The 25076-nt window shown below is 39.3% G+C and overlaps 1 protein-coding gene across 3 annotated transcripts in view; it reads right to left on the bottom strand.

Moving 5' to 3' along the window:
* Positions 1-264: 264 nt before the first annotated feature.
* Positions 265-25076, bottom strand: part of LOC102299085 (vitamin D3 receptor A) — a 76195-nt gene continuing 51383 nt past the window's right edge. For 2 of the 3 annotated variants that reach the window (XM_042224564.1, XM_005931493.3), the window contains 8 exons: positions 24227-24374; positions 22863-22993; positions 16441-16625; positions 14618-14717; positions 13834-14011; positions 11641-11792; positions 11014-11130; positions 265-9029 (listed from right to left, as the gene is read on the bottom strand). In XM_042224564.1, coding sequence (XP_042080498.1) covers positions 8776-9029; positions 11014-11130; positions 11641-11792; positions 13834-14011; positions 14618-14717; positions 16441-16625; positions 22863-22993; positions 24227-24372 — 1263 coding nt within the window. In that variant the 5' untranslated portion in view covers positions 24373-24374 and the 3' untranslated portion in view covers positions 265-8775. Of the gene's footprint in view, positions 9030-11013; positions 11131-11640; positions 11793-13833; positions 14012-14617; positions 14718-16440; positions 16626-22862; positions 22994-24226; positions 24375-24501; positions 24718-25076 lie in introns of those variants that run through there. The other variant, XM_005931495.3, reaches the window with a different exon arrangement.

The raw sequence follows: 25076 nt of genomic DNA, 5'->3' as shown, positions 1-25076 counted from the left end.
CCTTTAAAAAAACAAAAAACACATAGCATTTTAACTTTGCAGGTTTTTTTTCACAATGATGGAAAAATCTAACTGAGGTAAAAGGAATTTGAATTATGCTGTTCCAAATTTTTTTAAAAATGTGAAAACTGATGTATTTCTAGGAAAAAAAAAGGTTTCATTTATCAGCATTAAGTTAGAAATAAGCGATGTTTTCTTCTACAGCACGACACAAAGAAGCGAGGACACAAGGGCTGTTTTGCGTCACTATGTACAGCTGTTTTATTTGTGTGATTTCCCCAAAACATCATCAGTATTTTACTAAATACAATGCATTTAACCAAAGTACAATGGATCAACTTCAAAGAGAAGAGCAAATAGAAAAGAGCAAAAAACAAAATAAAAGGTGGTGATTCATACCACACAGAGACATTAGTTCATGTATAACACTATCTGTCTTTACGTAAGGCTATTGATGGTGCCATCAACAGCAGCGCCCTGGCAACTGTGTATTCTGAAAAAGACAAATTTCTGCTCAAAGCACTGAGATCTGCTGAGTTTTACTGCATGGTGGTGTGCATGTGTGAAAGCAAAAGTACTTATTTTGGGACTCTGGTGAGATCAATTATTACTTCAACTTTTATTTTTATTCTACAAGAAATACACAGACCTACATAATAGATCGTTATTTACTGGAAACCCTTTAAAAAGACTTTTAATCGAGCCAAATTAGATTTAAAAAAATTAAATCAGACTCCAAAATGTTTTTTTTCTTGCTTGTTTTTCTGTTTGCTTTAACTCTAAAGTGTCGTCTGAAAGGGGAATAAATAAAGTATCACAACTAGCTGAAACACTGACATAGCACACCCCGTGGAGGATGCGCACCTTCCACATGCACATCGTAAAACCGATTGTGGAAATAAAGGGAGGGTTGGGGAGGGCTACTCGATAAAACTCAACTGTCCTCTACAGAACATCGTGTATTCTGGTTAAAACCCCTGATATTGTCCCAAAATAAGGCTGTGGGTTCTAGGCACACCAAGGTACAACTGAGCTGAGAAATATGTGCATTTATGTTTCTTTTCTCTCGTATTTTTGAAGACATGAATCTTTCTATACAGATGGATGAAAAACCTACTCACTTCTAAGCACCTGGCTAGCCCAGGTCTTACTATGGAGATTACAGGTTTTAAAAAAATAAAACTTGATGACTAATTCTTTTTAAAAATGTTTTTAAACATATGTTTTGCAGAGCATTTGGAGACAAAAACACAAGTGCATCATTGGCAAAAAACTGCTGGTGAGGGAAAAGAAGTGGGCACAAGTGTGCGTGTGTTTGAGTGTGTGTCATGTGTTCACTGTCTTCTTACAGTCAGTTACAAATGGGTGCATGTTGACCTTTGAGTGCAGCGTTTTCAGTGTGTGTGTGTGTGTGTCTGTGTAAGCGCATATTGAAAGAGGTAGCAAAGAAATGCAACAGATGACAATCTGTTTAGAGTGAAATCCATCTGTTAGACAACAGAAAAGCTGGCTTTCTATCTGTCCGCTCTCCTTAGGTTCAAACACAGGCAACATATGAATCCGAGTCACAGCCTGTTGTTCAGAATACAGCTCGTTTAAGTGTAAACTAAGACTAATCCTCCTAATAATAGTTTTAAGGACACTATATGACGTCAATCAGGAGGCAAATTGAATGAAGCATCTGCCAAAGGATTTCCATCAGCAACAGATGAGGGTGCTAAATGAACCTTAGAAAACCAAAAGCACATGCTGTGAGCTGAAACATGACCCATTAATTTCTAGAATGCCACAGTGAAGTCTCGCTAAGTCATTCATATCATATATTTCTAAAGGTCTGCTTTAATTTGAAAGCTAAGTGAGAGCAGCACATAGGTGAAGCATTCAGAGTTAGAAGAAGGCAGAAGTGCTGGGCTGGTGCAGGTGCGTGATACTTTGATGCAAAAGAACCCAAAAACTGTTACTGTATCTAAAATAGGATCCCAATGTTGTAAACCCTTATCAGACAACTGAAGGGCACTAGAGAAAAAGAAAACACACGCACACACAAACACACGCAGACAGTCACGGGAAAACAAAGCTGTCCGAGGGTCACTGTGGTGGGAGTTATTTTTTTACATTTTGAATGTTAGGGGGAAAACAAAGTTGTCAAAGTCGAACTGCATTTCTCATTATCTGAGCTGAAGCTGACAACATTTACATAAGTTTGACTGAGAGGTTTCTGACTGTGTGGGATGAATTCATCAACAGCAGTGGGTCAGTAGAGACAAACATCTGTTAGCGTATTATTTTGATTAACTGACGAGCAGATTCAAGTGGGACCAGCTTCCTCTTGTTTCGCAGAGCTCAGATTCTTTTGGTTTGTTTGTAAAGTTTGCACTTAGGTTCTCTGGCTTTATGCTACTTTCATACAACAACCCATGAGACTCGATTCCTGACTGCTCATAATGAACCATCTCTATTTTGACATGCAATCAATTAGCCTCATGAAACTCAAGCTTGTCAAGTATGTTTTGATTTAAAATCACTCATTTGTATTTTGTCCCTGCTTTGTCTTTGATTTACTGCTCTCAACTTTACCTTTGCCTTCTGTGACTTTGTTGGTTAAATGAATTGTTGGGGCAGCGTGATGCTTGCTTTCTTGCAATGGTATAAATGAGATTCATACCACTCTCATGTCTGTATGCCTAATATAAAGCTACATCCTGGAGACAGTTACCTTAAAGTGGACCTGTGATGTTTATTTCCAGCCCCATATTTTTATTGTTGGTCTGTACTGAGTAGCTGGCATGATTCAAGGATAAAAAAAGAACATCCCTTATTTTAGCTTATACTTGTCCTTGGTGCAGCGCCACAGCTCATCCTGTTCGAAACATTCCTTTCCTCTAAGGGAACCCTCCCCCTAAGCTAACTTTCTTCTGATTGGTTGCCCCTCATACACACACATAGTGTGTACAGCAACTAGGTGAAGCTTACACCAAGACCAAAGGCATCATACAGATCTAGGAGTATAAAAACAGAGTTGAGGTTTTGGCTCACAGTGATTACTTGTACATAAGCCATTCATTATTTGAAGCTTCAGCCATATTTAAGATGAGTAGCTTCCATCATAAGTATATATATAAATGATACCAAGCCCCACCCCCCAAACAAATAGGGAAAACATAACAGGTCCACTTTAACAGCAACGTTTGTATGGGTGGAGGTAAAATATGGAGCTTATATAACTTTACATCTTGTTACAGAAACAAAGTCGCCGCTTAATATTTGCACCGAGCCAAAGTGGTATCAATCAAACGTCTAACTTGCTTCATGAAAGCAAGAAAATGAACTTCCATAAATGTTAAACTTGTCACTATTATTTTGCTGAGTTTATGACACATCTCTCTTCAGAATTTTTATAAACTGTTTTTAGGTCCCGCACACCTCGCAGTAGAGCCTGACTGATACAGGATATTCAAGGTCGATTCTAAAATCGAGTGGTATGAAAATCCAATAATCCAAAATATCGGCTGATTATTTTTGTTTTGTATGCACGATACATACAACTTTCCTGAACATTTGTTATGTGTAGTTATTTATTCACTTGTTCACCTTCTATCCAGCTCACCTCAGATCATCCGCTTGTTGTTTGTGCCAAGTGCCCTCTGGTGGAAAAACTATGTAATATCACCGTTCGCAACATGGCTGAAGGGTGTTTCTTCTGTCTCTTCTTTCCATTTCTATTTTCAATTAAAAATGCAGATAACAAAAAATAGCAAATATAGTCCAATAATATCGCCTTGCCAATAAATCAGTCAGGCTCTACCTCTCAGTCATTTCAAAGTTCTGTTATACGATGCTTCAGTCTACAAAACTTCACCTATCGAGTCAGCTCTTCTGCTTGGTAAAGGGGACTTTGTAAAGTTACTGTTTCATCAAAATTATGTCTGTTCCACCAATAAGTTGCTCATTTAGATATTTACCTAAAAAAATGGGTTTTTTTTCTCTCCTGGGTAAAACAATAATAATAATTATAATACTTTAAAAAACATAAATCTGCTCTTTGAGACACATAAAAAGAATCCAAAAGAATTCTGGCACTTTCTGCTGCTCTGAATGTAGCCTCACTTTCATGCATCATTTTTAACATGCATCTACACACTTAGGTGAGAAAGTGGAGCTAAAGAGGCCTCGGATTTAAGTGAGTTTAAAATTTTATATAGAAATTTGAAGTAAAAAAAAAAAAAAAATAGATATCATCCAGCATTTTTTTTAAAAAAGAGATAAAAAAGGAATATACTGTACATATACACCAAAAAACTTCTAAATTAGTGTTAACGTAAAAATGGATGTTTTATATTAAGCACAATCATGCTGCGACAAAAATATATATATTTATAAATTTATGTGCAGAAGGGAGAGGTAGTATGTTTGGCTAAACGCACTGCTAAAGCTTAGCGGTGCGTCGTCCGTTTACAGAGACAGAGAGACGACAAAGTGCGAAGAAAAAAGAGAGCAAAGCAGTGATGACAGCAAGTGAGTAAAGAGGAAAAAAACGAGAGTGTGAAAGTTAACACTGAGAAACATTGGGATCCACTGGCCTACTCACAACAGGATTCTACCTAACAACCTTTTTACAACAATTGGCAACTAGTTTCCTGTATATCTTATGAACACTGCAAAGGTTGCTGAGGAGAGAGTTGTAGTGTGTGTGTTTGTATTGGTGTGTGCTGAGTACATCTGTGGTATGAGTTTATGTTTGGTTCCCTTGAAGGCTATTGTGAAAAGTTGTCCTGTACATTACTGAGGTATCTGTTAAATGTTTCCAGCTGAGTGAGGTTGCTGTAAGTAAGGCTACTGAGGTGGAGCTGCTGACCTGGGTTGAAGGGTGGAGGGGTAATGGTGCGAGAGACTTGTGCATTGTTTGGATTCTTTTGAACGCTAACGGCCTCTAGCATCAGCTACAACTATTAGGTTAAAATGTATAAGCCAGATGTTTCATGTTTAACCCTAAATATATACATTAATAATGGCAAGTAGGGCTTCTCCAGAGAGGAGTCAGCATCCAGCAGCAGCATAGCAAAGTTAAATAGGGAATCCTTACAAGTGAGCAGACTCTCGCACCATCACCCTCTCCTTCATTTCTTTTGAAACAGATGATGTAGATGTAAATGTAAAAAGTCTGTCAACAACTGTTCTTTAGCAAATGACGATTACTTTAAAACAAAACAAAACAAATCTGAATTTAAACAGCTGCGATGCGAGACGCAGAGCAGTGACAAAGGTAACATCCCGCTTTGGATTTTAACAGGCGACGTATCAGTCAGTGTCACAGTGTGTCACTAAGTCTGCACATCTGTGGCAATTCTCTTTTTAAAAAGTCTTTTATCTCCTTTAATCCTCTTTACAGATTCTACACAGTCTTCTAGAGGTCCACTCCAAAGGTTTCCTGGGTCGAGCCGGACAGAGGAGCCATTCTCGGTTGTCATCTCCACATTTGAGCGACCTGTACAATTCCACAGCAGTTGTGGCCCCTAAAACTTACACTCCCATCAGCCCTTGGTGCACCACAGTTTTCCAAAGTAGAGCTTGACTCGCTGCTGAGTTAAAGCTATGAAGAGTAATCCTGCTGTAACTGGTTATTGAGGTGGTTAGATGGTTGATGAAAAAAGAGGCACGCCCATGCTGTAGCTGCAACAGTTTGCGTTGGTTAAGTCCTGTGAAAGTCAGTTGAGGCAGTGTTAGTTTATCACAAGAGGGTTTGAAGAAGGAGATGTTTTTGTTTTTCTATACAGAGTTGGGGACTGCCTCTCCGTTCACAAAGAAATGATCCAGCTCCAGGTGGAAAACAGCGACACTGACTTCTTTCCTTCCATTAACAAAAATCAGTGTCAGTGTTCCTTCCCTTCCCCGTATGTGAGGATGAAGCCACTATGTGAGTTAAGAAAAAGCTATTCCATCTTCACTCACTTGATATCAGGGGGAAAAAAAGGGAAGAAGAAGCTTGTTCTTGGAAAACGGCTCCAGGAGTCCGCTTTGCTCATCTTTGCTTCACTAAAACGACACTGCAGCGCAGCAAGCCAAGCGCCAGCAAGACGGCAAACTCTGACACGCAATACAAGTGACAGTCTTGAAAGGAACAAAATTAAATCAGTAAATAAAATCAGATGTTCACCAAAATGAAAAGATTATGAATATACTGTATAATTGTCAGAAGCTTATCGATTGACTTTAGAAGGAGAGAGAAAAAGACATACATCCATAAGCCTGAAATGGACAGAGAAGACATTTACTAGCGAGAAGTTACTGAGCTGTTGGGCATGTTTCAAAGGCCGCCAGTGTGTTAGGATGCTTACACCAACTGTGTGTATACTGTGTAGATGGAATGCTCAAAAACAAATGCCACTGGGAATGTTTAATCATATGAAGTGTTTGTAATTATAAAACATATTTTTTCGAAGTCTCATTGATGTTTGTCCACTATTTGGGACTATATTGGCCAATTCAGTAGGAATTCATTTAGCTGTGGTGGTGTTTTACTCATATAAAACAGGTACATTTCTTTCCGCTTAATGTCAAAAAGAAAAAAAGCCAGCAGTCTTCTCCGGTTCTCCCTGAAACAGCTCAGCAACCTGTCCAGAACTGCCATGTCTGTTCGTTCTAGCAGAATAAAACATAAGAGTTCAACTCCTAATTGCATATAGCAGAGCATCTCGCCATTAACAAGTGAATTCTCTTCCTATATTATCCTACGTTAAATTCTAAATATGTACAGAATTAGCAAGTGGTATTTACAAAGTTTGTCCACAAGGGGGTGGTCCAGGTCTGCATGAGGGTGAGCAAACACTGTGTCAACAGAAATGTGATGTATGATATGTAGTGATGTTGAAAATTAACATTCTAAACCTCGCTTATGTGGCTGGTGTTAAAATTATACAAATGTGATAAAAAGATATGAGGCTTGAGTTTACCTTTTTACAAATAAAGAAAATCTTTCTCGTGCGTTGTATCGCTACTCTGCTACTAAGAGCATCTTCAGGATTTCATTCACAACATTAAACTACTGTATATTGCTACTGTTCTGACTTTGGGGGAAAAAAACAATCAGACAAACTAAAGCTAAGGCAGATACTTTCACACCAATGAGTCTGCATTTGAAATGTATTAATTATGACCTCTAATGTAATTTCTTTGATCAGATAAGCTTAGAAAACAAAGTCTCGCATTAACTATTATTTCAAAAAGTCCCTCTTTTAGCTTCCTCCTGCTGTTATTTAGTATGATTAGAAATCACAGTGATGCCTAGAGCTTCAAAAACAATCTCGGTCTCATGATTGTACGCTTACGCCGCACACATCGTAAACACCAAGTACACAATATCATCAGACAAACTTTTCCCTGAGGCAACAGCTGGTAGCTGGTTTCTCTCCAACTACGCAGCTCTGTCTTAGCAGCAATCTAACCAGCTGAACAAATACTTTTGGATAGTCACTATCCATGCAACATGAAGTTGTGTTTGCGTATGTCACTCTACAAACTTCACAGGTCCAAAATGCTTCCCTGCACTAGACCCTCAGTCAGAGCCTGTACACACCCCCCCCAGTGGTCCATCAATATTCTCCCTCTCTGTACACGTATCTCGCAAATAAAAGGACTCCTCACACGCTTCTCAGTGTGTGTGTGTAATTGCCTTTTGAAATATGACATATACACACACACATGCACGCACACACGCACGCACACACACACACACACACACAACAGAGGAGAGGCCTTCAAATCCTCTACATAGTACAATAGTCAGAACTATTTGCTTCCATGGAAGCAACCATGTTTTCCTATATATGTCAGCTTATACGTATCATTTATATTTATATAGCTTTATACATACATTCTTTTTTACTAAATTCCTTTTTGTCCTGTGAAAAAGGAATTCCATCATCTGTAGCACCTCCCTCCATTTATCCAACCTCGTTTCCTCCTTCCTTCCCACCATTCCCATCCTGACGCTTTCCTACTTAAATGTCCTTCTTCAGTCTATTACACTATCTGAGACTACATGCACAGATTCACAGGGGAACACGCCTGCTCCACTCTCACTTTGTATTTCTATGAGATTACTGTAAGCTTGCCGATGGCTTCTGATATTTAATATATTTGGATGTCTTTCCTTTTGAAAACTGTAAACCAACAAGAGTTAATAGCTATCTAAACCGAGTTTATCACCCAGCATGGGTAATGAAAGTAAATCTGTGCATTTGCTCCTGTGTATTGTGGCAATGGCGTGAACATGGAGCAATGTTACAAAGAGGATGAGACATTTGTGTCCATCCCACTGCAGGAAAAGTGGCAGGAATCTAGTAGTTTTTGAGGAAAGGCCATCATGATAAAGGGGTGATTTTTGGAGTTTGGGGATGGAGAGAGGACCAGGATGTCAAAGAGTCTGGATATCTGAGTGATGTAATGAAATCTGATTCTGTACAGTGTTTGCAAATCCAGAAGCAAAAATAAAATCTGATTATCCAAGTGCAACAGAAAGCAAGAACCTGTTTAGTGTGTTTCATTTTTGTAAATCCAGAGGTCCAGTTGTCTGAGTCTTGTAGCTTGAGGTTAGGAGGATGAAGAGATGATGAAGAGGTGAAGATTACTGTCTACCTGTCAGAATATCCATCTTTCTCCCACATGCCCAGGTTTTTATGAGGGCAGTGGCGTTCTTGGGGAAAAGGCAGCAGGGGTTGGTTACTCATCCTCTGTGTTACGAGCGTGTGAATGCATCCACGCAGGCCTCCTCCACCGCTATGACACCTCGCTGCCAAACACTTCCAGCACCAGCGGGGTCAGCTGCATGCTGTGCTCGGGCTGGAAGGAGAGCGAGCGGTACTGCTTGGAGTGCTCCTCGTTCAGGCTGCGCAGGTCAGCCAGCTTCTGGATCATCTTGGCGTAGAGCAGACGTCCACCTGGGTGGTTGACTCGGATGTAGGCCTGTAGCACTTCGGACAGGTCGTCCTGGAGCTGCTCGATGCGGGCATGGTCTTGGACACCGGGACGATCTGACATGGGAGAACAAAGAGGGTGGAGGGAGTGGAGAGTATAGCCCATCGTGAGCAAGGTCACACAACAAACGAGGTGGGGGCGTGGACGGAAAGGCATAATCAGACAGAAGCACAGAGAAAATTAAAGAGGGAGCAGCAGGGTGAGATTGGAGACGGGAGGTGTGGGTGGATGGAACGAGAAAGAAAACATATTTCAGAACATTTAATTGTTTTGTTTTTGAAAATACTGAATTTAAATGTTAAGTAGTAATGCTACCAGCCTACAGACATGTAGGCTGGTATCATGCTCCCTGTTAATAAAAAGTTTGATTTGATCATAAAATTAATGTAATTATCATATCAATTACTTAACACTGTTGCTGAAAAGCGCTATATAAATGCAATCCATTATTATTATTATTATTATTATTATTACTTCTGTCTCATTTCTGTGTTAAATATGCTCCTCATGCTTGACTCAGACTTTAGGATCTTTATATACACGTGTACAAGACGTGATTAATGACGTGGGAGAATGTCTCTTTTCAGGAATGTTTGCTGTTATCTTCACTCTGTAATATCCTCCCTGCACTCAGCAGAGACAGCTGACGCACAGACGCTCTTACTGTCTCTTCAAGGAAAATGCATCAGCTGTCTAGTGTGCATTTCAAATTGAACCATAAACAGTTTTTTCATAGATTGTACAACAATGTTGCTGCTCTAACAGAAAACATTTACCTGCTTTGTATAAAATGTTGTGCAAAAGTTTTGAGTCATCCCTCACATTTTCTTGTAAGTTTGATAGTTAACCCAATCATAATGACCTATCAAGCATTCAAGCATAAAAAAGGCCTACATAATTCTAGCACCAACAAAGTGATTCATCAGAAGATATTATCCATCAACCCAGTATCACGGCAAAACATGTAATAGACACGCCGGTACGTCGAGTCCATTTCACACTTTGCCTCTTTAAAACATGAAATGGACACACATGCAGAAGCTGCATCACCAGCAGGGGGACTCAATATGTTTAAAGCAAAGAAGTAAAGAACAAAAAATGTATAAAGTGCACTTCAAGGTCCTTAATCATCAGAAACGACTATAAAGGAAATTAAAAAAAAAAATAGGAAAGAAAGCTTGCCTTGAGACTTCACAGTATTGCACAGTATTGTATATGAGCAGGTTGATAAAAAGAACACTGTCTGCTATCAGTTAGTGTCTGAGACGTGTAAGGGCCATGGTGATGGGATGTTCTGGGTCTTGATCACGTCTGTCACTGTTAGTCTTTCTTATTACTGGATAAATATATTTTGAACCTTTTTCTGTTCTGTGTGCTTAGAAATCTGCACCACAGAGTGTGTACTGTAACTAAAGATGTGTAGATAACAAGTTTTTATTGGATTACTTTCAACATAATAGCAACAGAGAACAAGGACAGAACTAATGATTTTTTTCCCTCCCTCAAAGAATTTAATTTCTAACTGCGGCTGCTTTCTAAGTGCTGTTGCTTTGATACAAATAGTGTGTCCCTGAGGCTCTCGAGTCTCAAGGAAAACAAAACAAACTGTTTTTGAAATGGTGTACATTCTCTACAAATGACCCTGCTGCTTGACAGATTCTTTCTGTGATTCAGGGATTTGATACTCCTAATGTTCATTCACTGGTTCAAACTTGTCATTTACAGCATGCAAACTTCTGCTTCCCACGCTGTTTTGTAACCTCATGCTTTAATGTACTGAACAGCACATTTGGTCTTCCAGGAAAAGTTTTTCTTGTGTTACTGGCAGCACACGACTATAGGAGGAATCTAGGTCGGAAAGAGAATGCGACACACACCCTGCGCCATGCTGTTCACACTTTGATGATACGGTGTTGTTAGTAGTGAAACGAACCACTAACCATCTCTAATCTCTATTCTCAATCTTTAAAGCATGGCTCAGCTGGAAATACTCCAAGACAATGAAGGCACGGACGAACACACAAACAGCAGCGGCAGTACCTGGGGAGAGCAGGCAGATGGCCATCAGCAGCACATGCTCCTCCTCGTGCAGGTTGAGTTTCTTCAGACCGACTTGGAATTTCACCAGCGGCTCCAACAGCTCCAGAGTGTGACCCGCTGTGAAGGATGACACACACTCACTGTTAGTACATTGTGCTTATGAATGAAAACACACCTGGTCTCCATGTGTATTTCTATTTTGCGGACAGAGAACATCGCTACCTGCCCTTCATGTACGAGTGAATAAGCACAGAGTGTGCGCTTGTGGCTGAAAATACCTGAAATTGAAACCTCACAGTAATGTGCAAGTGTGCGTAAAAAGCCGAGTGTGGGGGATCCTTGTAAGACTGTTATATAAACTGGGAGAAAAATAATCCCAGCTGTGTCACCAGCTTCAACAATTAACACTCTATACCTGGGAGTGTGTAAAGCTATTATTCACCAATGCCTCCAGAGCAGTGACTCAAGAAGAGGAGTCCATGTTTTAAGAGTATATATAACAGATAAGCATGGTCTCTTACACGCTCTGTACATGCTTCTTTAAAAATACATACTGTAAACATGAAATGCAGTCACCGATGCTTTAGTTTTACTGTGCAGCTGCTACATGAATGAGAGGAGACCAACCCTTTGTCACATCGGTGATGCAATACTTAAAGTCAGGTCCTCCACAGCTCCAGGACATGTCTTCCAGACTGAATGACTGGTTTGAACGCAGCATGATGATCTCAATGGCACTTGACTTTAAAAGAGCGATCTGGTCCTCTGCTGTCAGGTCTCTGTACAACACACACAGTTACAGATAAAAGCATGAGTCACACTACACTGGTTCAGTCAGGCACAAGCACTGTCAAATCAGTGAATCTGGACCTGGGACAGAAGAAGAAGGTGTTTTCTTTGGTTTACTTTACTTTTTGAAGCCCTGAGAGAAATAGTGCCTTCATAATGCATTAACCATATAAAGTTATACATGTATAACTTCATGAATAACCCATACAAGACCAAATAAAATAATAATAGATTATCATAAATTGTTAATTAATCATGGGTAAATATATTTAAAATACAGTTTTAACTGTAAAGTGTTTTATTAGAATACAAAAAGCCAAAGAAACAAATAGTGCATGTAGTAAGTTTGGAAATGGGTCAGATTGTACTGTTATATAGCGGTACACGTGCACGGTAACAAACACTGGCTGCAAACAAACTTTACATTTTAATTGATGTAAATTAAGCGTGCCAATAAAAAACCCAAAATGTTCTCGTCCCCAGAATACTCTCCCCTGTTCCATCTGACGAGTTCCACTTAACCACCTATATACACAAATAACTGTTCGTCTGTGAGGTAGAGAGATAGTAGAACAAGAAATAAAACAATGTATTTAACAGGTACTTTAGCAACAGAGATCTTTGCAAACAGAACTAAAAGTATGTGCATCTGCATTCACTGATGCAAGCAGATGCAAATGTAAGAGAACCACAGGCCTTTTATCTACATGTTCCTGCGATCACTGCTGAATGAAATCAGAATTTTTTTCCTTTGTTTTTACATACCAAGGATCTAAACACTATTTAAATGTTTCTATAATTATGCCTACAGAAAGAAAAGGAAAAAAGAAAGTTGACAAAGAAATCCCAAACTTCTTCATTTGGGCCTCACAGCATAGAGCTTACTTATCCATGAGCCATTATTGTTTCCCAAGATGCAGACATGTATGCGTTATGCACACCCACGTGAGAGATACAGTATTCCATGTTTATTCTTCTGTTTCATTGTCTCTGTATGTGCATACATTTACAAATTTATCTCTGCTCTGCATGTATTTATAAAGCTACAGCCTGTTCTGGAGTATTCTTGGAAGAGCATGTTTGTTTGGGGGTTGATAATAGCATCTCGCCTTACTCGGTAATGCCCAGCAAACAACCGGGCCCTTCATGTGGGTGGGGCATCGTCTATGTGCTACCCATTGGATGCACCAGAATTTACAATGCATCGGGAAAGTATTGACAGTGCTTCACCTGTTCTACATTTTATCATGTTACAGTCTTATTTCAAAATTAATTAAATTCATGTGCCACCTCAAAACTTTGGTGAAAAGAGCCCATAGTGAAAAAGTGAAGAAAGTTTGCTTGAAACTCTTGCAAATTTAATTTTAAAAATGAAAATATAACATGGATATACTGTAACGAGTCCATAAAAAAACATATCAGAAACTTAGTTAATGGCATTGAGAATAAGATTGCTAGAATATTAGCGGCTTTATGGTATGAGACGTCTAGCAATCAGAGCCCCTCTGAGCCCAGCAATTTTCCTGCTTATCTCTAATTGGATCAGATTAAGCAGTCTGCTTTGTCTCTAAGACATTTCAATTACATTCACAACAAAGTATTCAAATTATATGTTCAGTCAGATTACTGAATAATCTGCCAATCATTTTATTGGTCTCATGTCTATGGAAATGAAATCTATGTGGGAAAAAAGAAACTGAAAATGTTCTTTAGAATCTTCCAGAGCCAAATTAGCAGATTCAGTTAATCCGTACATATTGGAAGTTAGAATGGCCAAATTTTTAGCATTTATGTTTATGTTTTCTTAGTGAATCAAATGAGTAATCTACCGAAATAGCTGATCAGCTATTTTATCGGTGCATTGGGACCCACGTAAACCCAAATAAAGCTAACATTATATAGTGTTTAGCAACTGTTGGTAAATTATGGCAAATTAGATGAATCCATCTTTTTAAAAATATTAGTTACAAAAATAACAAAATGCTTTAATGTACTTTCTTGGCAAATCTCATTAGAGGCTTTAATTGGTACCTGAAGCCTGGGATCATCTTGGCAAAGCCTATAACCTTCTGAATGCTGTAGGACACCAGGTCAGCCAGGTGGGGCAGCATGGAAAGTTTTGTGTCCTCTTCACTGGAGTCTGGACTACTTGCGCCATCTTGGTACATCATTAACAGGTTGCTGAAGTTCATTTTGGTGTCCACTGACTCTGCTCAAGGAGGGGATTAGGAGACAAGTTGATAAAGGAGGAAGGGGGGAAAGGGGAACAGGGCGGGGAAGGAAGGGAGGGATTACAAGAAAACATTTAGAACAGACAGAAATAGCAAAGAGCAAGTTACCGGTTACACAGCGGAGATGGCAAGTGAGTTCACCTTGAACCGATGGGTTTAAATAATAAATGCGCCAAAGACTTTTAAGTAATTTAATGAAAGGTATTAAGTGTATTCTGTTTGGCCGATATGGCAAAGAAGCAACAAATTCTAAAAAAGATTGACACACAGCAGCTCAAGATCAGTACAATCACTACAGCTTCACTGTGGAGCATCAGTGAGTCAGTATATGACTAACAGTGGGCACAAGCACCCCTCATATTTCTTGTAACTGCAAATATGAGTATTCCTTTATTGGGTCTGTTTGTTTTCCACAGTGGGTATGATCCAGGAGCTCACTGACAATGCAGCTGGTGTGATACAACCGCAAAATGGAGCTTAGTTATTATTATTTTTAATCAACAGATCTCTTCACAGCTGGGTCCTTGTGTCCTAACCCTGATTGATAAAACACACAAGAGAAGAGGGACCCTTTATTGTCTCACCAGGTGAGTGGTTGAATGAGTCAGACGAGGCATCAGAGAGTGAGTGAAGAGAGGCAGCTCTGCTGGCACTGCGTGTAACCGGGCCTTCGCGTACCGGGGGCTGCAAACACACACGTAAACACAAGCATTAATATTACCCAGTGCTGCTGGGCTTGTTTTCATGGGCTCCAAAAGTCCAAGTAATCACAACACACCACAGGTCTGTGTCACAGGAGCAGGGACTGCTGGAACTGTTCTTTTTCTATTTGAGGTTTTACTCAGAATAGCAGTCACAATAATAAAGTAATAAAGCTTCACATAATAGAATTAGAAATGTCAGGTTTGCTGCACAGTGTGCATGAACACCGTGTTCTGAAAATTTCCTGTATGTACTGGGGTTACCAAAAAAACAAAGAACAAGCAAAAACAGCCCCTGCCTCACCAGCAGCTGATGTAATCACTGATCACTGAAGAACACTTTGATGAATTTCAATAAAGCCCACGTTTCAACAACAGTGAACTATTAAACAGCTAACCTGGTCGGCACACATGGCACAACACTGTTGCTCTATTAGCTCTATTTTTGTATATAAAACAGTGACATTACCAAAAAGTACCAAAATCATGTTCTCAAATTCTCATTACTCATTCAAAAATGTTTGCTTCATTGTTACTTATAATTATTTTCTGTGAAAAATATGCATAAGTGGAAACTGTGATTAAAGTATGTCACCTCACATATACATGTCCAGCTCAAGTCAGTGTAATTGTGTAAGAGTTAACGCTCAGTAATAATGAATGGGGCTTGCTGTGGTGTTAACACATTGCAGCAATTCCTGATGTTTTACTGCAGACAAATTTAATCTAATCATATTCATTAGGCACAAAGTAAAAGACAGATCTGATTCCATGCTTTCATCCTGTGTGTACCAGGTCATGACACATGACACCTGGTACACCCATAGTCATTTGGAAAACAAAATGAATTTGCTCCACTAATCATAAAGTGAGCTGTCACTGTCCTAGTAGGGCCTGCTGTGGTTTTACCCTGTATGGTCGTGGGTAAGGTGCTAGCCTTTTTGTACAGCTGACTCTACTCAGCAATTAAGACCAGAGAATAGAGAGTGCTGGTGCAGGGGTGTCAAACATAAGGCCTCCGGACCAGAGTCAGCCCAGCAAAGACTCCAGTCAGACCCACTGGAAGGCTGGAAAACGTGAAAGAGGGGCATACATTTTTGGACTTTTAACTGTAAGTTTTACAGTTTCTCCTCCCCCATGGTCGTTCATGCTAAATCAACTGAACTAAGTAGTACATAAACAATTACATGACAGAAATGTTTCTGTCATTAACCATCTATAGAAATATAGAAACTTTATGTTTTAGAAATACAGGAGACTCTGGGCAGTGAGCTACTTTTTTCTGTAATTTTGCACATTTTTCATGTCGAAACCTGAGACATGCAGTTAAAATTGCACATCTCAGTGATTTCATGTGTAGTTAAACATCTTTGCACTGAAAGAGAGGAGATTTTCCTTTATCCCATCTTAAGGTCAAACTGGGCTTTATGTGGCCCATGACGCCAGAGTGCCAGAGAGGCTTTTGTTATGTTTTCTTTCTTTTGAAGGCGATAGCAGCTCATCCATCTCTTTAAGTTTAATTATTCATTTTTTAAAACTTTAACAATTTTCCTTCCATGTCTCTTTTTTTCAAACCGGACACTTTTTACTTTCCCACACCCCTTGGACTTTTTCAGGAGAACTTAACAAGTGGGGGCTTGTCTCAGATTTTAACCCAGGACCTCTGGCAGGTGTGAAGAAAGAAAGTAACTTTTCACAGGACTAACCCTAAAGCGTGTGAAGTCAGAATAGGAGGCATCGTAGGTCTTGTGGTGAGCTTCCACCAGGCAGGAGATGATCCGAGCCTGTTCCTCATTCAGCCGGGGCCTCATGGCCTCTCGGGCTGCCTCCTCCTCTTTTCTCTTCATTATCATGTCCCTTTTCCGTTGAACCTCTTCATCTGTCAGTATGACTGCAATGGAAGATAGAATAAAAGACACATTAAAACATTTTACAAAGAAATTATGAAAAAGAAGCAAAATCAAGTTAGGAGTTAAAGGAAAGCAATTCCTGTGTGGTACCTTAGATAATAGTTAAGGCATCATTACCAACTTTCATAGATGAAATCTGAGAAAGTCAGCAATAAAAGTAGCTAAGGGCGATGTAATGTAAGCCCCAAATATTTCCATCCCAGGTTACCATTGCATCGCTTCAAGTTGGCAAGCAGAAAAGCCTGTCATGTCTCCGGTCTTTTCATTCAGATGACGCGGTTAATGTTAGATATTTAAGTGCCTTTTTCCTTATTCATGCTGCCCGACAGAAGCTGCAGGCAGTGCGGCGCAGTGGTGCAGAACAGAATAGACTTACTGCTTATAATGACTCTTGACTCGATGAGACGGTTGCTTGGGAATTCCTGGGTTTGCACGCACACGTTTTAGAGCCTTACATTGCTTTCTAATTATAGACTATCAAAACATATTATTTACTACAGATTGCCGCTGACCTGCATTTGTCTGCTTTGGATTTTAAACATGATATACAATGACAGATGGCCGTGAATCCTCTGACAAAATCTGATCCCTTTGACTAGGCAAACCATGATAGATGATGATAAAATTGTATTAGAAAATAAGATCACTGTCAACATTTCCTGAAGTGGCTAATCTCTGGTTTTACATTACAATAAAATGGTCCTGCCACAAGGGATTCATAAATACCATATTTGATACATGGGTTTTGTGAGTTTATGTAACATCTTGTCAGAAGTTTTTTTCACCCCTAAAAAACCCATAAATAAATCGCAAAATAACACATTGCAGTAAATTACACAAAAATGCCAGCAATGGTAGCAAAAATGATACAAATTAAACTGATCATTAATTTCTTTTTTTTAAATTAAACAAAAGGTTCAATAAACACTCCAGTTTCAGTTTCTCTTTTAAATGAGCATCTGGATATTTGTCTAATTGAAGGGGCACCTGATTGTAATTTAAATTATTGAAGATAACGTTTTCAGAAATGCTAAAAATACTGGTAAATATTTTTACAGTTAGTATTTATGTTATCTGAAGTTGGAGCCCATGGGTCACTGTAGTCACTGCTGAAGCATTCCACTGACCTATGAATGCCTTGGCCCATATTATACCTTTGACTCTGCGCCATAGTAAACGATTACCCATGAAGAGCTCAACTGGGCAGACAGACAGTGTGATTGCAGACAGGCTGCGACTGCCAAGAAGAGACAGACTGTCATGGCTGAAGCCCAAAAAGATGAGGCTGCAATCTGACAGCTACAGAAAAACTGTTTTGTTTACGTTTTACGCACAATTAATTTAGTCTAATCACATTATGCTGTTTTTTTTATTGTTTAGTATTTATAGCATGTGCAATTTTTAAAAGACAGGGAACTTTTGTAATTCAGCTGTAGTCTTTCTAATTTTAAATACATCTTTGGATCAAAGGTACAAGGATAGCAAATATTTATGTACTTTAGAGCTTAAGAGACCAATTATATGTCATGGCTGACTGTAAATTAAATAGAACTCAGAAAACACACACTTCATCTTGAATACTGGTTGTTTCCCTGGAAGTTGTAAACAACTAATTTTAAAGTGAACTTTCTGTAATTGCACCCTGGACTGCAACCACAGAAGCAGCGTTACATAATCAAATGATTGGGTGATGCAGAGACCAACGACAACAACAAATACTACTACTTGAGGCTTAAAAAGGCAATTCAATAAGCTTGACTGCTTAGCTAACTAGGTTTTACTAGGCTTTCATCTCTTTTAACTGACTGTAATTAATTAGGCTTTGGCTACACTCCGGTGTCCATCCAGTCACAAGCCAGGACTGTCTTGAACCACTCCTTGTGGTGAAGACATCCAAATAACTCAATCGTGAATGGGCACAATTTGGTCAAGTTTGGCACCAGCCGTCAAAGAAGCTATTCTAAAGCCCAGAACATGATTGAACCGGTTTCCAGCCAAGTTTGAGCACTGGATGGAATCATTAAGGCTTTCCACAAAAAACAACCAACCATCAAAGGAACATCTTGACCACCCCACAGCACTTGGCAGGCAGCAGCAGTTTACCAAAAGAAAGTTTGCTGTTTGTAAAGTCAGTGATTGGATGTGGTGAAGTGCCCAGAGTGGCAGAGGAGAGCAAAGAGAGAAAGGCTGAAAGAAAGAAAGGCAAACTGTGATGGGGGCAATTAATTAAAATCCAACAAGTTTTGGTCAACACCGGTCCTGTTCCCTGGCAATAAGCGAGCAGCAGAGTGCCCCTGTGGTGGAGGCCCAGAGGTTCCCAGCAGGCTTATTCATAAACCAGCCAACCAACCACTTAAACACAATTGAGACTTCTAATACTCCAATTTGGTGAGATATATGTCAAGGTGGTTCTGGTGACCAATACTGTTGCAGCACTTACTGCACTTACTATTTAGAGAGGAAATAGCCCATTAGATTCATGACGATGAAGCTGGGAGATCAAGCTTTTAGTTTTGGACCCACACCATTTCCCTCTGTTTAACATGTTTGGTCCACAAAGTGAGCATCTGGCAATTCTGGTTACATCGAACAAGAGTAAAGGTTGTCAAAAGGACAGAATACAAAAACATTAGAGAAAGGGTGAAGAATTTAAATTAGGGAACTGATGGGCTTGGCAACAGCAGGCGAGAATCCAGCCACCTAAACGGTAAAATGTTTCAGAAATTCTCCTTAACTTCTAATCCTGTTACAAATAAGCACCCACCCAAGGATAAGCACACAAAAATACACAAACACTGCAAGTATTATGACACACACACACACACAGGCGTGGGGGAGGGGTGTCCTGGCATCCACCTAACCTCTGTCAAATAAGGACAGCATAGGGGTGTTTACTATGAACTCAGCTGGCACAGATACCAGAGGGCAAACACACACACGGAGTTCTAATCTGAATGGCGGTGAAGCTTAGACAAAGCCGTCAGAATAAAGAGGATAGAATACAGAGACAGAAACACATACACACCAAAACTGATGCTAACTGAACTGTGTGAATGAAAAGACTCGTTCAAATTCATTTATTACATGTTATCCTCAAAAACAAAAGAAAAAAAAAATCCTGAAACCTAATCCTTATGTTATTTTATTTCCATGGAAATAAAAGCTGACAAAGACATATTATTTTTTTATGAAAATACTTTTGAGTCAGAAGTTTTAACGCAACCGCAGCGAGGCCGCCTGATGAAATAAATCACAAACAGCTGGGATTGGCGCATAAGAACCGCATGGAGATATATGCACAGAACGAGTTATCAGAGTTATCTTCTTTGTCATACAAGCAAAATTACCCTAAAAACAATGCTTTGAAAACTACTACGAGCACTTGTTTGTTCTCCTTTATCAACTCCACATATCACTTTAAATAAATAAAAAATAAATAAATGTTTGAGTAGATAGAATGCTGTATCTGGCTCTTTGTTGGGATCAGTTTGAATTTTCAGTAATCTGCGGGTATGTTATCACAACAAAGACACATCAGTAAAGATAACTGTACTCTTTTATAACTGGAGGTACACACAGCAGTCCATATACACTTTGATCTTATCTTCTACAGGGTGGGCCATTTATATGGATAAACCGTAATAACATGGGAATGGTTGGTGATATTAAAGTCCTGTTTGTGGCACATTAGTATATGTGAGGGGGCAAACTCCTCAAGATGGGTGGTGACCATGGTGGCCATTTAGAAGTCGGCCATCTTGGATACAACTTTTGTTTTTTCAATAGGAAGAGGACCATGTGACACATCAAACTTATTGGTAATGTCACAAGAAAAACAATGGTGTGCTTGGTTTCAACATAACTTTATTCTCTGATGTAGAAACTTGTAAATAACTCAAGAAAGAAGCCAACTGTATGTATGTTGCTGAAGCTCCAAGGTGCATACACTACATAATTTTTATTCAATTCAATTTTATTTGTATAGCGCCAAATCACGACAACAGTTGCCTCAAGGTGCTTTATATTTCAAGGTAGACCCTACAATAATACATACAGAGAAAACCCAACAATCATATGACCCCCTATGAGCAAGCACTTTAGCGACAGCAGGAAGGAAAAACTCCCTTTTAACAGGAAGAAACCTCCTGCAAAACCAGGCTCAGGGAGGGGTGGTCAGCTGCAGTGACCAGTTGGGGTGAGAGAAGGAAGACAGGATTTTATATTGTACAATACTGCATGCATTTTTGCATGCAGTCTTGTACATGTTATCTATTGATAATATATTAATATTTTTAACAGTTACTCTATTCACAGAATGCTAATAATCTGACTCGATTCAGTCGTGTGAACTGGGCTTTAGTGTCAAGCTTGCTAGCATACAGTCCTGCTACATTTCTTTTCAGTGTCAATGACACAATTGCAGTTGGTATTAATACGTCTCTTCTATAACAGATTTATCATTACCAAAGATCTGAGGCTTTAACATAGCATACAACGGATATTTATTTGGAAAAATTGCTTCGCAGGCACAATAGAGACAAGCAGAGCAGCTGTAATTCCCAGTAGTGAATACAGTGGGCTGCGTTTTCCCCACAAACCTGTGTATAAGCTCTGACAAAGAGACCATTTTATCCACATAAGAGTCCCTGTCGCTCTCTAACTTCTCGCTCTCTCTTCGCTTTTCTTTCATCAGACACAAACAGACACTGCAGTGTAGTATGTCTATTTATGGTGAACACGGTGGCAATCACCAGTCTGAATTGTGCCCTGCATCATCTCTCTTACACACACACACACACACACACACACACACACACACACACACACACAGTCTTTTTGTGAATGAAATGGAAGCTCAACAATTCTGTCTCTTTGAAGAAAGCGAGCCATTGTTGAAAAGTACTTTTAACCCCTCCTGGCTTCCTTCCTTCTTTCCTTCCTTCCCCCCTTCCTTCCTTCCTTCCTTCCTTCCTTCCCACTTGCTCTCTTATTTACCTCTTGTCATCTACAACTTGTTACAATTATGCTCATGCAGTGATGCTGGCGGTACTTTCTATTACTATATAGTTAGTTTTAATGTGACTGAAATGCACACTGGCTTGTAACATTAAAGTCCCTATTTTTCATTTAAATAAGTTGGATGCAGGACCGTTGATGTAAGCACTGTATAATATGATCGTTTGTAAACATGCAAAATAACTATGGTAGCCACTGCGCATCAAATGCTATTTTGTGTTAACAAAAGGTGAGGTGATGGCTCATTTTCCCTTGACAGCACCTTCTTCTTGTGTTACACCCAGGCCTGCTGCTACATGCATAACCAATACAGTTAAATGCAGAACACTATCAAACTGAAAATATAAGACAATATTACTTCAGTAACTGATTACAATGCTTTAATCCTACCAACTAAACTTCACTAACTACAGAAGCCCTAATCTGGAAGGCTATAAGGAGAATTAACAACATTATTAAGTTCAGCAACAATCTGACCCACGACTGAGTTTGCCATATGGTGCAAACCTTATGATATCTACTTCCTATAAATCTGATCAATTTACACCAAAACCATTTATGCTATTGGCTGATTTTCCATCCCAGCTACAGAAATAAAATAATTATTACAGATCAATTGTCTTTTGTGCAGCGGTGGCCTTGGTTTCTAATTTAAGCAGTGACACAGAAGCAGCATCAGACCAGCTGCTCAGTATCTCAGATACGAACATGAATATTACATCAAAGGTAAGTCAAGCAGGAGCAAAGCTGTTAATGCTCGCTTTAATATCAGCCTCAGTATCACTCTGCAAAGGCATATATCAAAGTCCAGCACAAACATCAAATAATAGCATGATTTTTAATCATAATCTTGATCTTGAAGCTATCGTAATTTTTCCATCTATAGTCATATAATTTATAATAATATAATTTATAAAAATAATATTATTTCAGTGTATCTTACTGAAATAAAAAAGTGCTTTGTCTATATGCCCATTTGTTTATATGCTTTGTCCTCATTAACAAAGCATATATTCAACCCCACAGTTGAATATATAAACCAGCAGGTTTCACTCTGATACCCAGCCCAGTAACTTACAACTAATCATTAAAAAAAAGGATCACTTACATACAAGATACTTTAGTCATGTTTTACATGTCAAGCAATGGCACCAACAACATAAGTACTGTTAGACTATTAGAGGTCATAAATATCAACTTACACTCTTTCATCATGCCGATGTCAATGCAGCGTTTAAGACGACAGGCCTGGCAGTGACGCCGGTTGTCCTTAGTGATGGTGCAGCTCCCGTTAAATGGACAGGTGAAGGAAGCTTTACGTTTCATGCTGCGCCTATGAAGAGCCACAAAGAATCAGTTACTCATTTGGGATCATTTATCATTTATAACATAAGCGATATACTACTAAAAACAGGCATTTCTGGTGATAACCCAGCAACAGATGAACTGTACATACTACTGAAATGTAGACATCCAAAATTTTAAAGTTAAAAAGAGAAGGCCTAAACCAAAAGATTAAATCCATTTTATACTGTACAGATATACTCTGTGGTGCCAAAACATGATTTGCTGGGACATGAATAAAAAAAAATCCTTTTAGTTTCACAACATTTCTGAAACTGGGACATTTGGTCTCTTAAGTCGTGTGGGTTACATACTTCTGTGATGAGATTAAGGTCTGAGTTTGAAGACAAAGATAAGAAACACAATACAGATGAATTGAGTTGTTTCCGAGCAGTTTTTGTGGTTTGGTGTGGCACCTTGTGGGGAAGCCACAGCTTGTGTAACAATGGGTGTTGGTTAGCAACAGTGTTTAAGTGGGTGGTGCGCAACAAAGTAACATCCACATAAATACCAACAGGCAACGTTTTCCATTGTAACAAGACGGTCATTTACTTCAGCTGTCAGTGATTTTCACACTGTGGCTGAATAGTATACATACATTAAAATATCACTGTTTGAGTAATGGGTAAGAAAAAGGAGAAGAGAGATGAGGAAGAAAATGAAAAATAACAGGACTGTGGTGAACACTGAATAATTGATAATCTTCTGAAAGCACTGCAATCGTTGTCATGCAGCCAGGCAGAAACAGACAAACTGTACCTCAGTGTCAACAACAATGCACTCTTCATTAACATGCAGGCAGTAATATCTACAGTTATGATGTAAACTCAGATTGGCAATGTTCAATAAACAGAATGATCATTTTCTTTTCCCATAAGCTATTGAATATACAACTTCATTTATTTTAAACTAGCAAGACCCAGAAGTATACAACAGAAGGTCCCTTCGCTGTTTGAAAGTAAAAACATAACAGCTTTTATTTCTTATCTCAAACTTCTTATTTCTAAGTTTCACTATTTTAACTTGATTAATGGTCCTTTTGGCAGAAATGTGCAAACAACATTATTAAGGGGGCAAACAAACCCCCAAACCAGAGACTGAAATACCCAGCAGGATGTATTCACATTGCCTGGACCCAGAAACACCCTACACTCAGCAGAAACATACACCAAAACGCAAAACAGGCAACATGCAAAAACATCAACTGAAGTATGAAACTCACCTGAAGAACCCTTTGCAGCCCTCACAGGTCATGGCATTGAAGTGGAAGCCGGTGGCCTTGTCCCCGCAGACGCCACAGATCCTGGGGGCATTGCGATCGAACTCCTCCGGCCCGACCACTGACGTCGTCACCGTCATGGGCTCCATCACTAAGGAGAAAAGGGAAAAGACAGTAGAGGTTACCACTGCGGCTCCATGCTGTCTTGGTCACAAAAACTCAAAAATACATTAAAGTCAGCATAAATACTCTAAGCACAGATCCATAAAAAAGCCAACCTCAAATAAGCTTAAAAATCTCTTTGCCTGTGTCTTCTGTGGGAGTCTTTGACTGTGTGCTCGACAGAGAGGTGAAGTGTGTATTTTTCTCTCTTATACAAACAGGTGTTGGGTTATTAGCATATTTAGCAAAAGGCATTGATAGTCACACTCTGCATTGTGCAGCTATTGGCTGAATGAGTCTGCAGGGACAGCCACAGCCACAGCCACACACACACACACACACACACACACACACACACACACACACACACACACACACACACACACACACGCCTCAAGAATTTTCAAATTACTGTGTTAATGGCAAAAAGAATTAATGACAGAACAGCGTACATTTGAAGAGGCTGTGAAAAGACTGATGCATTTAATACTGCCAAGAAGAAACATTCTCTGCCATCGAAATTTTTCCAGCACATACACCATCTGGCTTTCCTCTGAGAGATATGCAGGAGTAGTGTAACAAAAAGTTACTGGCAACTGTGACCAAAATAATACCAGCAACAGTCTTTTTTTTCTCCAAATGCAACTTTGTCTAAAGTCTGACTAAGACCAAGACTTTCTGGACGACAGTG

This window comes from Haplochromis burtoni, unplaced genomic scaffold, assembly GCF_018398535.1.
Source record: "Haplochromis burtoni strain Fernald_Lab_line unplaced genomic scaffold, NCSU_Asbu1 Contig_141, whole genome shotgun sequence".
NCBI lineage: Eukaryota > Metazoa > Chordata > Actinopteri > Cichliformes > Cichlidae > Haplochromis > Haplochromis burtoni.
This window is presented reverse-complemented; position numbering and strand designations above follow the sequence as displayed.